Source organism: Thunnus thynnus, chromosome 4, assembly GCF_963924715.1.
Source record: "Thunnus thynnus chromosome 4, fThuThy2.1, whole genome shotgun sequence".
In the NCBI taxonomy this organism is placed as follows: Eukaryota; Metazoa; Chordata; class Actinopteri; order Scombriformes; family Scombridae; genus Thunnus; species Thunnus thynnus.
In genome coordinates this window covers 27178064-27194220 of record NC_089520.1, presented here as the reverse complement: position 1 = coordinate 27194220, position 16157 = coordinate 27178064, and the positions used below count along the sequence as shown (strand labels likewise).

Here is a 16157-nt window from a genome sequence, read left to right as displayed (position 1 = left end):
GCGGGACATTTTTCAATTGACAGATAAACTTCTCAGTGGTCTCTTGTGGACAAACTATGTAATTGCGATACTTTTTCTAAACTACCTCATACATACACTACATTATTTGTCATTGCTGTCCTGTTCAGATGATTTACCGGTCTAGCTCTAGTTGATATACCTATTTGGAACATATTAGAAAAAGTTAAGAGAATAAGTTGTATATTCTGTCTGTAGCTCTGTGTGTGCATGCGTGTGCGTGTAGGGGAGGGGGGTCGCATGAATGGGGCAGGAGGCAGACTGGATAGCCCACTCTTTGATCCTCCACATAACAAAGGCACCTATAAAGGCGTCCATACAGGCTGAGGCTGTAGCATTGTTCTGCTGAGGAGACTATAGCTCATAAAACCATTACCATTATCCCTACACAATACCTTTTCCAGCACCTACTTAAGACCTCAAATCACTACTGTATATGGCTACGCTGCTTGCCAGTTTGCATTTTGTCACTCTGTGATCCCATGAACTTCTAAGTATACAGCCATGCCCATGGCCCCAGGGCAGGCATTTCCTATACGGGCCCCACCTCACTGTCATGGTCGCCGTTCTGCTCTGCACACTGCAACTGCCCACCCCTCTAAAACCAGATTTACCCAGAACTATTGAAAGTAGGCTAGTATGCCAATTTATATGACAGTGCGAATTTACCATTTAATCACACATGTATTCATCTTTCCCATTATGCTAGTTCTTTTGGGCCCTTTATGGTCATGGGGACCCTTGCGTTGGACTATTAGTAATTTACTGTAAAAAAAAAAAAAATCCAAGAGACATCTGAACAACGCATTAACTGATCATAACATCATACAAAGTGGACCTAAGTAACCACCCTTGTCACTACAGTATATAACGGGAGTGGCTTCACTGTAGCACCAGTGTACCTTGCCTGACTGAGCCCGCCCCTAGCTGGGGAGAGAGCTGGTGCACAGGCTTGCAGCGGAGCCCATCGCAGTAGACTGTCTGAGCAGCCCACCCCTCTCTGCAGTATGCATGTTCGCCAGGGAATCCGCGAAGCGCTCACGTCCCAGCAGTGTACTTTACCGGCCAGAGACCATCTACTGAAGAGTCGAGGATAATAAAATTGGATGTGGCAGGCGGACCGGAGGCGGAAAGCCCGGAGTGACCGGAGGAATACAGTATTACTACAGGAATACAGGCTGCCGCTCTCCTCTGAACGTGGACAATCATGCATGTGCTCTTCTGGGGCTTGGGGTTCCTACTATTCCCTGATTTCTTGAATGTAGTCGCATCTACGGGGAGATTGCTTTTGAATTCAAGCACAGGTAAAGACTGTCGCTCTGACATCCCCCCGCTTTTTCTCTTATCGAGTTATTTTCTAACACGGAGGTCAGAGAATGAATGAGTTTTGAATTCAGCCAAGCACATGACTTGCAGCGCTTTCTAGTTACCTAAAGTTCACTGATTGTCATTTCCTTGCAACGCTGTAAAACAAGTGATTTTTCAAGAAAGTAAACATTGATATCTAAATCATAATCTACAGATTAACACATCTAGGCTTGTTGATTTGTACTGATGCTGTTGGACTACCACTTAATCCTTAATCATTGTTATTCTTCTGCCTTTATTCCCCAGGAAAAGAGGAGATCGGCGCGTATGAGATTGTAACACCGGTGCGAGTGAATGAAGCCGGTGACAAGTTTCCAACCAGTGTGCACTTCAAGAGGAAAAGACGAAGTTTGGATGAGAGCACCGGCAATAGTACGGATCACTGGGCCTCGCCAAATATCCACTACAGGATATCTGCTTTCGGACAGAACTATCACCTCAACCTCACGCTGGAATCGGGATTTATCGCACCTCTCTACACTGTGACAATACTTGGAGTACCCAGAGGAGATAACATAACGGGTTTTGCGACAGATGGGGTGGTGGAGGAGGAGGAGGAGGACACGGAGTTAAGGCACTGCTTTTATAAAGGACATGTAAATGCACAAGCAGAACACGCCGCAGTCATCAGTTTGTGCTCCGGACTGGTGAGTTTTTACGCACGGAGACTCGCCGTGCATGTGATGACTTTACGACAGGGTGTTTTACTTTTCCACCATGGCTTTTTAGGCACCATTATTGCTTACACAAGGCTTGAAAAGCTGCCTCACCATTGCCCGAGAAAAAAAAAAAATCTATTTTGAAGTTTTGCGCACACGTCCCATCTTTGCGCGCTATCAAATCAAGTCATTATTAGTCAGTCTATTATGGCGTTTTTTTAACATCTTTGTATCATAAGTCAAAAACATAACTGCGAATCCTTATTGGCTGTATAAAATTAAATAAGTGAAATTGGAAACAATTTTAATAACCTAGATTTTTGTTGAAAGGAAAATAAGAGTTGAGACTGCATGGCTTGTCAAAACTGATATTTGTTTCTGTTGATTCTGTTGTGGGCTGCTTACAGAGACGAAAGAACTCTTAAATTTGCAGAGGATTGTCCTGATTTGTGGTGTCCATTATCTACAGTCGAGTTTAATGAACACTCTGCTCTATATTTTACTTCCATGCCTCTCTCTGGTCTCCCGGTAGTCGGTGACGTGTTTACGCACGCTAGTACAGCGGGAGTACGGGTGGTACTGACGTCATCATGAAATGGTCCCACTCCCGGGCTTGCTGAAGCATGACTTTTTGAGTGGAGCAAAAGTGCACTCTGGGTTTATACATAGAAACCACAGTGAGGTGACAGATATAAGCAAAGGGTCAATTTCTTCCCTAATGACAAATCAAATACAAAATGCTTTGAATGCTCTGCTCCGCCAAGAGCTTTAGGGAGTTGAGCTGACATTTATGGAGCATATCTTATTATTTATTCAAGACCTCTGAGGGCATATCATTTTAGAACAGGCAATACTGCCAGTGACCACAATTGTATTTATTTATGTACATCCTAGAACATTGTGACACTTGTTGTCCTGCAGGAACATGCTCTTTGCCTTGCCAGCTCCCCTCAATCAAAGTGCAGGTCCTAACACAGTAATAGAAATAGTGTCTTGCTTAAGGGAACATGAGCAGGAAGCTTCTCCCTTGTGTCTCCTTGCTGAAGAGCAGTCCAGCCCGTTGCACATGCAGGAACATGGATTGTTGTTATAATAATCATGTTTGCTATTATCAGGGATTATAAATATGACTTGTGCCAAACATAATTGTGTCAAATGTATTTCAGCCTGCAGGCATACCATGACGGTTCTCCACCCAATGAGCAACAAGTGAAATGTGCTTGCGTTGGCATGTACCTAATCTGGCACATCATGGACCTCCAAGTTATCGAGTTGCACTAAATGTGCCACGTGAAATACATGTAACAGGGCTTTCTGCATGCTTGCCAAGAAAGCAACAACATGCATTCTCTCTGTTGCCCTGATAGGCATCATAGATCACAATAATCTTTTCCTTCTGTTTAGGGACTACTCTTACATGCATGCAAATTCACTTATTTCACCTTTTTATGAAAGCCCTTAGGCCTTGGCATTGCTTATTTGTTTTGCTAATGGATGGTAAATGAGCCACATTCCACTGTTGCTTTCTGTAAATATTTTTTAAAGTAAATATACATTGCATTAGACTGACATAGCAGCTCACTGATTAACAAGAAGATCATTAAACTTTTTAATATTCCCCTTGGTCCCGTCATTTTTAGATTTGACAAGTTGTCTCCATGTTTGTGTATTTTGTTGATTCCTGAAAAGGAATACTCATTCGTAGAAAATGGATGGATGGAGACTAACTGTTATGCGTTTTTTCTGCTTCCAGCTTGGGACTTTCAGGTCTCCAGAAGGGGAGTATTTTGTGGAGCCCCTTCACAGCTATCAAGGAGAACACTATGAAGAGGAACACACAAAACCTCATATTGTATACAGAAAGAATGCCCCCAAGAAAGAGACATCCGGGGAGGACTCAGCTTGTGACACTTCAGGTATGGTGTGTTACATGATGGATTTGCATGCATGCAATTTACACAGACAGTCTCCGCACAAATATACACACACATAGATCACACAAACATACACTGATGCAACCTTAATGCTGCTACACATATGCTTGCAAACATAATACAGGCATGCACAGTTACTGCACATGTACACAGACTTCACCACTAAGCTGGCCAGGCCAATCAGCAGACTTGAATATCTGCTCCACTAAACCCTCACCCAGCTGGTCAGCACACTGCTGCTTCTGAGCGTGGACCTTTCAGGAGCTCTGTGTATGTATGTGCTTGTGTGTATTCATGCAGTACATGTGCTTGTGAGTAAAGCATTAGTCAGTTTTTTTTTTGTCTGTATATGCATGTGTTATCAGACCTTTAAATTAGTTCCTACAGATGTAAACAGGCGTAATCATTGCGTCACTCCCAAAGTCCCCACTATCATTTGTAACAGGAACCGATTATGTAATAGTAACTGAGCTTATTGAGCTATTAGAGTGATTGTAGTGTAGTATTAACATATATGACTTATCTGGATCAAACAAATAAAGCTGGTATGTGTGGCTGGATATTATGTAGATTTTGAAAGAAAAACATTAAAAAAGTGAAGTGAAAGAAAATGGCTTTACAACACTGGATTCTTAATTGTAAAATCACAGAAAATGTTATTATAATTGTTAAAATAGTATGATATTGTTAACTATTCAGTTGTTCTGTGCTATTTATTGTGACATAGTCATGAAATGTCACTATGTAATTTATATATTTTCCCCATTAATAGGCCACAAATGGAAGTGTAGTGACCGAATTAAACTGCAAGTATGGTGTGAAACCATCTCAGTTCACACATCATTTCATAGCTTGCACAGTTAGCGCATACAGCTGCCACACAGTAGTGAGGAAGCTTTCCAACTCTCACACAGGAAAAAAATCATTTGGAAGTTCACCCCTGTATCATCCCATCTCAGTTTACTGGCTGAACTTCCTGTTGACTCTTGTACTTCCTCTGCCTCTTTGATAAGAAAGTTGGGTAGACCCACTGCCATGAACATGCAGTGTAAATTGTATAAAAGCAAAGTGATGCCAACTTGAAACTGTCAAATAATCAAATCTAAGACAATAAATCTGAATATATTTTCTTTTTGTCTGTTGGACATCTTTCAGCAGATTCCTTTGACCCGTTCTGTAATACAGTATTTGTGTGTGTGTGTGTGTGTGTGTGTGTGTATCTTTGATATCATAGCCTGAGGGAACATACATTTGACTAAGAGCCATTTTAGGCAAGAGTGATTCATCTTTGTACAAAGCTCCATTGTTATCTTGTATGTTTTGAAGTAGAGAAAATTGTTCTTTTTGATCAGACTCATAAATCACGGACACTTTAAGTGTAATGTAACATGTTGTAGTCTAGTTTCCTGTTAATAGGTGGTGATGCATTGCTGGTGGTCCAGAAGGTTGATTTACATGTGCTGAGAAAACAAAAAAAAAAGACCAAGATTCAGCAGTTTTGTTGCCACATAATGATAAAATCTGACTTAATTTCTCTCAACATTGAAGTTCTGCTCCTGCCCAGTAGTTGGACTGTCTTCTTTTGGTGTGTGCACTGCAGTTTGTGCTCCATTTTTTTATGGCTGGGTGCCAGGTTTACCTAGCCTGAACTCTTTGCCCTCCTCTCTCCCCTCTTCTGAGAGAGAAAAAAGGCACTCCAGGCAGTGTTCATTTGTCAACCCGCTCTGAGCAACAATAAACAAAGGGAAAAGAGGCAGCAACATATTTTAACAATACCAACTTACAGACAGCCAGCTCACCTCATGCATCTCCACCTTTAAAGGCATACACCACATGTATAGCTGAGTAGCTAACACATTATATCTTGTCTTGTTTTCCTGACCCAGTGTATTTCCCATCATCCCTGCATCTTTGTGTATTTACATATGCTCCACTCCTTCTGGCTTCTCTCTCTAGGACACAAACACAGACATAAGAGGCACAAGCTGAAGAGAAGGCAGGCAGCAGGGGTGACCACTGTGTCTAATGCAGCCCCCGTGGTCAGCGCTGGTATATTCAGTGACATGGAGTCACTGAGTGCCGTTCTGACCAGAGATGCCTTGCTCAGATCAGAGAGCAGCAGTGCTAGCGCTAGACCATCAAATGATAGCAGTGGTGACTCAGGACCTCACAGGAGATCAAAGCGTTTCCTCTCCTACCCGCGCTTCGTTGAAGTCATGCTGGTGGCCGACAGCAAAATGGTGGAGCATCACGGCAGCAACCTACAGCACTACATACTCACATTAATGTCCATAGTAAGTTCTGATATATCAAAGGGGCTCAAGGCTGCTAATAGAAAAATGTTTGGTTGTGAGAGGGGGTCGGCTATGCGATTGCAGTGTGTTTATGTGTCTGTATACTGTATATATGCACATATTGACAGAAAATAGCTGCATATGTACATCTGCATTTGTATAGTAGATGTATGTCCCTGCACTGCTTTGCTGTTTGTGCTGCAAGTCCGTCAGCTTGCATTTGGAGGAGGGCTGTGGGAGGGAAAAGGGCAGCCCAGGGCAGGGGTAAACACCACTTTCAAACGGCCAGGGGGAGGAGAGGGCAGCTTGAGGCAGAGCCTGTCTGACAGCTTTGATGAATGTTAAAAAATAAGCTCAGGTATGTCACATAGACCGCATACTCTCGGCCACTTCAAATACAAGCTTCCGCAGGCGTCTGAGGCCGGCAGTCCTCAGGGGGAGGCTGAGATGACCTATATTCTGGTCTTGGCAAAGGCTGCTTTCTCCACAGGGGCGCAGGCCATTATCAACTTGATCCTCCAATCAACCAAATTCTCTGGTACTTGCTTGAAACTGCAGGATGGCAGTCCATGATCAAGATACCAGTAAATATACTGTGTCACGTTTAAGCTGGTTTACGTTAATGAAAACACTGTAATGTATTGAGCCTCATAGTAGAAGTAATCATAACTGCATGTTGATGTTTTTTTTTTCTTTTATTCAGGTATCTTCCATCTACAAGGATCCCAGCATTGGCAATCTGATTAACATTGTGATTGTGAAGTTAGTCATAATAAACAACGAGCTGGTAAGTGACATATTTGCATATTTACGTCCATAAATATGTTGTGTCTACACATTTGACAAATGAAATTTCACATTTTTCTCTCACTTTACATTAGGATGGTCCCGTCATTTCGTTTAATGCACAGACCACTTTAAAGAACTTCTGCATTTGGCAGCAGAGTCAAAATATCCTGGATGATAATCATCACTCCCATCATGACACTGCCATCCTCATCACAAGGTATAAGAAAAAAATATTTTTTTGATGCATATAGTATCAGTTGCTTCAAAGGCTTGGATTAAGTAAATAAAGAGGATCCTTAAAGGTTGGGACCTTTGTACAGTGTCATTGACCATGACCCATTATCTATGTCTTCACCACAGGCAAGACATCTGCAGAGCAAGGGATAAATGTGACACCTTGGGTAAGTGGATTTATTTTGAAATGGGCTGACTTATAACCACAAACTTTTATATGCTTTACATGCTGAAAATGATAAAGGTATTAATGAGGAAGAATGAAATGAGCCTCTTGTCATTCAGGACTTGCAGAGTTGGGGACCGTGTGTGATCCGTACAGGAGCTGCAGCATCAGTGAGGACAATGGACTGAGCACTGCATTCACCATTGCCCATGAACTTGGCCATGTGTAAGTACAGCATGTTTCTAATGATTTTTTTTATCTCAAGTTTTGTCAGCACTCCCAGTTAGTGAAACTTTTGGCTACAGTGAGACATTGGTAGAACTTCAAAAGTCTCTCTAGGAATCTACAAATGCCTTACCAGCAGATGGGGATCAAGGAATCTTGAGTATTTAGACGAAATAACGGCTGTACATTTTCCCAGTATTATCTTTTGGTTGTGCGTGTTTCTAATCACATATCCTAATTTTTGTTGCCTTTAATTTTGAGAGAAAAAATAAGAAAAGCATCTGTAGATTTGTCTCTCAGAATTGAAAAGTAAAAACCACTGGTTGTTGATCATTGCCCCTCAGCAAACTCTGTATTGTCCAAAGTCCTGAGTCAGCCAGAGCTGGGAGGGGGGTTAGCCTACTACACTGGAGACTGTTACAGACCTCAACAGCCCTCATCATCTCTAACAAATGCTCTTTCTAACCACTAAACAAATGGTGGGATTGTTGAATTCCATTTTTATCCGCATCAAGCTGTGACAACATGCTTGATGACTGCTTAGCCATAGAGCTCAGTGCTATATGGTACCTGGCAGGTGGGGTGCCGGGTAGGTCAGAGGGAGGGCTGTAGGCAGTATGGTGCTGTACCTGTCCAGCACCAACCAGGATAATATTTTTTCACCCTGCAGGAGCTTTAATGCTTCCCTTATACTCACTGTGCTCTGATTTTTACATCTAAATCTTTCTGCCCAGTGTTCATATACTTCAATATTGTGCTGGTTTCTTTCCAAAATCCCTACAGGCAGGCAAGATAAATGTTCTGCGTTATTTTCAACAGCAAGCTTGAATGGCTTTCCCAGAGCCAATAACACAGTGACAGCAGAAATATAGGATCACTGTATAGATTTAAAACATGTAGCTGAACAATGAAACACATTGAAACACAAAAACTACAATTTTCGATTGGAGTCTTGCCTATGTTGGTTCAAGAAACACTAAAATATTAAAACTTTAAAGTCCCAGCCAGAGACGGTACAGAGGCGTTTGTCACTGTAGTACTAGCTTTGTTACGGTTATATCAGCCAGGCAGTGGCCTTGCAGAGCTGTGCTTCTGTGCCACGTAAACTACGAGTAGAATTATTACTAGAAACAGGAAGGAAACCTCCCAAACTTCTCAGTAATAGTATTATTTTGTTTGATGCCTGTTTGTCTGTTTTTCTTTGCTAGGTTCAACATGCCTCATGATGACAGTAACAAGTGTAAGGAGGATGGAGTGAAGATTCAGCAACATGTGATGGCTCCCACGCTTAACTACAACACAAACCCTTGGATGTGGTCCAAGTGTAGCAGGAAGTACATCACAGAGTTCCTTGAGTATGTTGTACTCGTTTCTCCACCATTGTTCCAAACATACATAGGGATTAGATCATGTAGTTTATGTTTTTAGTACTGTTTTGGAGAAATCACTGAACAACTCAAACAACCTGAAATGAAATAGGATATGCCAAGGCGTAAGGTCATGTAAAAATATCTTAGTTGGAGTTTTTAATTTATGTTTTCTAAGCTTTTTGAAAGATTCAGCGTTTGTGAAACTGTATCATAGAGATTCCACAAATAGTTTCCATAAACATAAAAGCACACATACAACAGGGAGAGTGCAGCCTATGCATACAGTCGTTTTTTTCACTTTTGGCAGCGACAGCCAACTTTCTAAGTTATGAACACCGACACTCACAAAACTGTCATCATTTCTCAGGGCAGTGGCAGCCTCTAGTTGTTTCTCCCCCAAGTCTTTTTAAAATGAAATGGAAAAAGATGGGCTGGTATCTGGCAACTATCCACAATCCCCTCCTTAACCCCAACTATCCAAAGTTCTCTTTGCAACCCCTCAAACAACTCATAAACTCACCCCCAACTACTACATATTGCTGATTGAATATAATCAGAGTTCTGTCAACATTAAGTACAAGCTGTCTGTACAGTAGGGGTTCTATTTATGTACAGAAAAATAACCTCTCCGGCTGTACTGAGTGTGTTTTCTGTCTGTTTGTGTCTTTTGTTTTTCCCTTTTTTCTTTAAGTCATTTTATTTTTATTTCTTAATAGCACAGGATATGGTGAGTGCTTGCTCGACGAACCCATTTCTAGGCCTTACACTCTCTCGCAGCAGCTGCCTGGACGGATATACAATGTCAATAAACAGTGTGAATTGATATTTGGGCCGGGAACACAGGTGTGCCCTTATATGGTAAGTGAAGTTGGTGTGCAAATCTAAACTGTCATGTTGTACACGTGGGTCTCTGAGAGAAGCCTCTTGTGTTATGATCATGTGCTGCAGTGGTTTTCAGCTAACTCTGAAGCCTTTAAAGTCACTCGCTGTATTTAGTAACTAAATACTGATTCACATCCTCTCCTTCTGAGAAAAAAAACAAACGAAATACACAAAACACCTTTAATAAACTTTTAAAACATTGTATCTCTACCTATGAATTCTGCTAATAACTCCTTTAAAACATGAATAAGATAAAAAGTGGAATCAGGCTTGACTCATCACAGCAAACTGTCCAGCTACTGTATATTTATTTTCATAATTTAAATGAAGAAAATGCAGAAATATCTCCAATAACGCAGCATGTCTTACACCATTAAGCACTGTGAAATAGTTTTCTTGGCTCATGTTTTTCCCTTAGAAAGAAAGGTCAAATGTAATGGCTGATACAGCAAATGTACTGTACAGAGTCACCCTCTGGCATAATGTTTGATAATGTGTGATAAACTGGTTTTCTGCCAATTGGAGTCTATATATGAACAGACAGAGTTGTCTACGTTGAGGTTATTTAAAATGTCAATTAAGTGTCCTATCTTGTTCTAACAGTTTTTCTGGAATCTCAGAAATACTCTTAACACTCTGTGTGTGTGTATGTGTGTGTGTGTGTGTGTGTGTGTGTGTGTGTGTGTTCGTTTGTGTGTTTATTAGACCCAGTGTCGGAGGCTGTGGTGCACCAGTCCAGAGGGCGCCCAGCGGGGCTGCAGGACCCAGCACATGCCATGGGCAGATGGCACTGACTGCTCCCCTGGAAAGGTAAATGTCATGTGGAAATGAAGACAGGTGCTTATAGAGAGCACTGTGTGTGGGAACATTGTGAAGTAAAAAAGAAAGTAGAAAGACACCTTTTCGATAATAAAAAAAAGCATCAAGAGCAAGAAGTGTGGAATTTAAATTATTTTTTTTAAGTGAGGAACTTTGGGATGGACATGTAAAGGGAAAAATTGTTTTAACACTCTATGGGAATGCCACATTTTTATCCATTACATTATGGTTGAATACTCATATGGTTCTGTGTTAAGAAGGGACAATCCTCACCACATTTCCTGCTTTTGATCCTGCAACTTTTCTAGTCACTCATGACCATAAAGTTATTCACAATTAAATTCAGAGTGGCAAAAAAAAAACAACACTTCCCAACACTTGGCGAAAATCATCTTATCAATGACACAAGTGTAAATGTAGTAACTGAATATGGCCGTCATGTAAGTAGATGGCATGAAGTTGTGAGTGATGGAGTTTCTCTCTTGACAACTGTCTTAGTGTAGCTTTTAATTAGGACTTTCTCACTTCCTGCCACTAAGACTGAGAGGACATGAAAGAAGCACGAGCTGCCAGTCCAGAATCACACAGATACACACACATGTTGAAACCTTTTCATGTTAACACCATCCTCCTATCCCATGCCACGCCAGAGTCCACCACACTAAACACTTAAGCTGGAGTCTGTTTGTTGAATAATGTAAGGTTATCCTCCTGTTATGAGCTTAGATATATTTATTGACTATGTGCATGATGTTTTCTTGTCTTCTGTCCAGCCAGACACAGCCGTGAAATGTCTTTTTCAGTTCCTCTTTTTTCCATTTGCTTCACTGTATAATTTCTCCCAGATTAGCATCAAAGCACAGGAGAGCAGATAGATGTGTTGCCAGTTCCAAGGATAAGATTTCATGTGCTCACTCAGTCTGTTCCTCTCCCTTTTTTGACTTTTCTGTCTCGCTCTTTCATTTTTCTTTTTCACTTGCTTACCTCGATCTCCCCCTCTGTTCCTATTCTGTCTTCTCTCGTTCCCCATTCACTCTCATTGCAGCACTGCAAACATGGCCTGTGTATAGCCAAAGAGCATGACGCCACACCTGTGGAGGGGGCATGGGGAGTTTGGAGTCCGTTCGGTACCTGTTCCCGGACATGTGGCGGGGGCATCAAAATTGCTGTGCGCGAATGCAACCGACCCGTGTGAGCAGTCCCTCTCTTTGTAGTCTTGCATGCCTGGTGGACCTTGTCTCCATCTTAGCTGCCAAAGTCAGTGTTCCATAGATCAATCCACCTTAAGTGAATTCTTTCCATAGCTAGTGTTCATCAAGACAGGCTCTCTGATGGCAGATCTTAAAGGGTTGTTTCCTTGTACAGTAAATACAGAATTCACTGAGTCCTTTTGAATGCTGCCTTTCATCCTTGTTAATGGACCGATTTAGGAGAAGCAAGTAGATGTGTGATGCTGGGCAGTAGCATTAAAAGAAAAATGGGTAAATAGATGAATTGTTGAACTCATGTATAACTGGATATTAGGAAAAAGATGCTAGCATATACTAAGAGCTTTTACTAAATTAGACAAATGATCGGTCCACTTACTTCTTCAATCTCCCCCCACCAGGCCCAGGAATGGAGGAATGTATTGTGTGGGTCGCCGAATGAAGTTTCGTTCCTGTAACTCTGAGCCCTGCTCCAAGCAGAAGAAGGACTTCAGGGAGGAGCAATGTGCTGCGTTCGATGGCAGGCACTTTAACATCAACGGTCTACCTCCAAATGTTCGCTGGGTGCCCAAATACAGTGGAAGTAAGTCACTGGCATCATGCTTGCTCCTTTTGTTAGCCCTTTTCTGCTAATGCATTATATATATAATGTTAGCTTGGCATTAATATCCATGGGTATTAATTACTCGTCTTTCTCTTGCCTCCTCTGTCAGTCCTGATGAAGGACAGGTGTAAGCTGTTCTGCAGGGTTGCAGGCAGCACGGCCTACTATCAGCTCAGGGACAGGGTCATTGACGGCACACCGTGCGGACCCGACACCAATGACATCTGTGTGCAGGGCCTGTGCAGGGTGAGTTTCCTACATGGTACATGGTTGCACTTCTAAACATTAACAGGCACATAATATGTACATCTTACACAGTGGATATAATCATTTCTATATCCATACAGAAAATATTTTCAAAATGTGTTTCCATCTTTTGCCAAACCGGACTGTGTATATATGCATCGCTCCTGTGACAAATAGATTTTTAGTTTGAAAGCTTGATTACTGACAAACACGCATCAGTATACTTCTTGAAAGAAGCAGTGGGTTGCTCTGTTTACACTCTGAATCACACAGTGTTTTGGTTAGATTGTGGTTTTGTAATTTGCCTTTCTGGCCTTGGTAAATGAATTTTGATTGATGCAGTGGCACTTAAGCTAAACTCTTCGTCCTTTTTAGGAAATCAGATATGTCTTTTGCTACAACCAGTTACATGCAGAGCAACTCATATGCCCTTTCTAGTGTGGTTTTATGAAGGAAATTTATTGCAGATGCATGTCAGTGATATGGTCATAATTCAATAAGCATTTATATAACTATTTTAAGGGTCACTGAGTTCTTCCATGATCTCTACGACACTAAGAAATAAAGTTGTAATGGCAAAAGGGGAAAATTGCCTGGCAGCTGAAATTAAAAAAGTGTATTTATGTCATTTTGAAAAAAACAAACAAACTGACTTCCCTGTTTTGTCAGCCTACCATTGTCATCCAATGCAGTGGTTCCCAAACTTTTTTAGACCATGGCACCCCTTCAAAGGAAATTTTTTGTCATGACAGCCCAAGCCACCCAACCCCCAATATAACTTGCATAGCCTATATGTACACAGAAGCTTCTCGGTTTTAACAGTTTCATATTATAATATAGCCACAAGCGGCAATTTGCGGTTTCAAACCTTTTTGTGCTCAAAAGAAGGAAGCAGCTCAACTGGCTAAAATTAAAACCACGAGCAGCAACAAGCAGATTTCGGCTTTCACAAAGGTGAGCCAAGTCACTTCAGCTAGTTTAATTCTATTTAAAGGAGTGAGAACAAACACATACTTGTTTCATCATTACAACGCATGTAGCATCTCAATAATTGCACACTGAAAGTCCTGCCATTCGTCCCCCCTTCATCGGATGTGAATGAAACTCTGTGTGTGTTTTCAGGAGATAGCAAGGGATGTCTCCAGTGAGTTTAATCAGGATTGCTCAAAGGCATCTTGAGTTATGAGCAAATATGTGGTAGGCCACGCCCACTTGCACCTATCAGTATGGCCCTTTAGATTTTGGATGATACTTGTCCCCAGAGAATGCACACCAATTTTGGTGAAATATATTAGGCTATTTTATATAAATATGAAGTTAAATAATATAGGCTCATTCTCAATCATTCACAATAAAAGCCAACAGGTGCTATGCAGATTTTGCAGATAAATCATTTTGCTATAAATAAAACACTGAATACAATTAAATACGTTATTATGTTAAATATATTTCTTTCATTCTCTTCAGTTAAAATGGGCTTATATTTAAGATTTACAAGGAAAAACAAACGGTCTTACTCCACTGTCAGGACGTCTCTTGTCTTGTTTTCATGTATACCAGCAATCAGAGAGCCACATAACACTTATATGAATTTGGGAATGCGTAATACCACAGTGAATGCTCACAGACAGATGGATATCCGTCTTCCACAAGCAGCCAAAGCCTGTCTGTGAAGCCGTTAGCCGAGCCGTAGTTTTGTCGGTCGGCTCAGATTCAGTCGTCTCTGTGTTGAGAGCTGAGATGTTTCAGCGTTTCTTTGAGCTGTTTACCATCTCAAATCTTTCTATTGCTGCTCTGATGCTCACTTTTTTCTGACTGCCAAGCTCCTGCAAAACTTCCATTCCAGAAAGCGTGAGTTGTGAGTTGTCATATCAACTGCGACTACCTGCTCATTAAACTTAAAATTAAATTTTTAATATGGTGATGTTGATATTTATTGCTTATTTATTCAGTTTCGTTATGTTCAACAATGTAACATAAAACTTAGTTAATGTGAATGTCGCAGATTTTTTTTTTGTGGTGAAACTTTATTAAAAATGCATAATAGATGAACAATGATATGATTAATCTTGCGGCACCCCTGGCCTGTCCTCATGGCACCCCAGGGGGGCCACCCACTTTGGGAGCCACTGATCTAATGTCATCTGCCTAACTTATCTCCTCCTTTTTATCCTTATCCTCCAGGCAATTTTTGTCCTTTTTTGAAGTTTTCTTCCATTTAACTTTTGTCCCTTTTTCCCATTACAATTTATATAACTCTTGGTATTTTCTCTCTTTAATTTTTATCCATCCCTCCCTTTTTACTGAGCAGCAAGCAGGCTGTGACCATGTATTGAACTCGAAAGCTAGGAGGGACAAGTGTGGCGTGTGCGGAGGTGACAACTCTTCCTGCAAAACTGTAGCAGGCACCTTCAACATTGTACGCTACGGTGAGCTATTGTCACGTAATTCTCCATTCAGCAGGTATAAATAACAACAGCTCTTTAGATCCTCTTGATCTATTGCTTTAACACATTTGTACCTGTATTCATCAAAATAAATAGCACTGAGAAGGGCTTGTTGTTACCGTAGACACAGAGCTCATTGTACTCATGATCTAAGTGCACTATTCATGATATTTACAGGCTATAATGAAGTAGTGCGAATACCCAGTGGTGCTACAAACATAGATGTGCGTCAACACAGCTACTCAGGGAAACCGGAGGATGACAACTACCTCGGTAAGACACAACATACAACATTCTTTGTACTTCACAGTAGTATTTGAAAGGAACTACTGTCAGTATCCATGTGTTCATACTGTTTTCAGCTGTTTCTGAATCAATGCGATGGTAAAAATGCATCTTCCTTGATCAGCATGTTTGGTCTCTGCCTGTCTGCCTGTGAATGACAGTATTCGTCTTTTAGTAGAAATTCATGAACTGCAAATATAAGGACTTGGCATATATTATGCATGCTAACACGTTAATGAGCCAGAACTAGGCCTGTGGGTACCATTCCTGCAAGGTCAGGTAGTTTAAAAGCTTTTGTGTCTTTTGTGTGTGCAGGTGTGTTATTTTCTGTGCTTGTACCATGTGCTTGTCTGTCAGTCTGGATGTGGCAGCTTTGTCAGCTATTAGTGCAAATGTCTTGTTGGCACGAGCATGCTAATACTTGAGCTCAGATAGCCCTCTGGGTACCATTCCATTAAGGTCAAAACAAGTGTGTGTCTGCATGTGTAGTTTGTATATAACTGCATATTGCGGTGGTTATTTCTTTGATTCTGTGTGTTTCTTTGATTGAAAGATTGAATATTTGCGGATCTTTAACCCTACATGCAAGCTTCTGTACATTGTTTTTCA

General features: G+C 41.2%; 1 protein-coding gene across 2 annotated transcripts in view; it reads left to right on the top strand.

Moving 5' to 3' along the window:
• The first annotated feature begins 266 nt into the window (after window positions 1–266).
• adamts9 (ADAM metallopeptidase with thrombospondin type 1 motif, 9) overlaps window positions 267–16157 on the top strand; it is a 45664-nt gene continuing 29773 nt past the window's right edge. The window contains exons 1-16 of one of the 2 annotated variants that reach the window (XM_067588038.1): window positions 267–1322; window positions 1633–2033; window positions 3799–3961; window positions 5936–6273; window positions 6977–7060; window positions 7155–7279; window positions 7423–7463; window positions 7582–7687; window positions 8896–9042; window positions 9774–9915; window positions 10645–10749; window positions 11804–11949; window positions 12368–12549; window positions 12680–12816; window positions 15128–15245; window positions 15441–15536. In XM_067588038.1, coding sequence (XP_067444139.1) covers window positions 1226–1322; window positions 1633–2033; window positions 3799–3961; window positions 5936–6273; window positions 6977–7060; window positions 7155–7279; window positions 7423–7463; window positions 7582–7687; window positions 8896–9042; window positions 9774–9915; window positions 10645–10749; window positions 11804–11949; window positions 12368–12549; window positions 12680–12816; window positions 15128–15245; window positions 15441–15536 — 2428 coding nt within the window. In that variant the 5' untranslated portion in view covers window positions 267–1225. The remainder of the gene's footprint in view (window positions 1323–1632; window positions 2034–3798; window positions 3962–5935; window positions 6274–6976; window positions 7061–7154; window positions 7280–7422; window positions 7464–7581; window positions 7688–8895; window positions 9043–9773; window positions 9916–10644; window positions 10750–11803; window positions 11950–12367; window positions 12550–12679; window positions 12817–15127; window positions 15246–15440; window positions 15537–16157) is intronic. The other variant, XM_067588037.1, reaches the window with a different exon arrangement.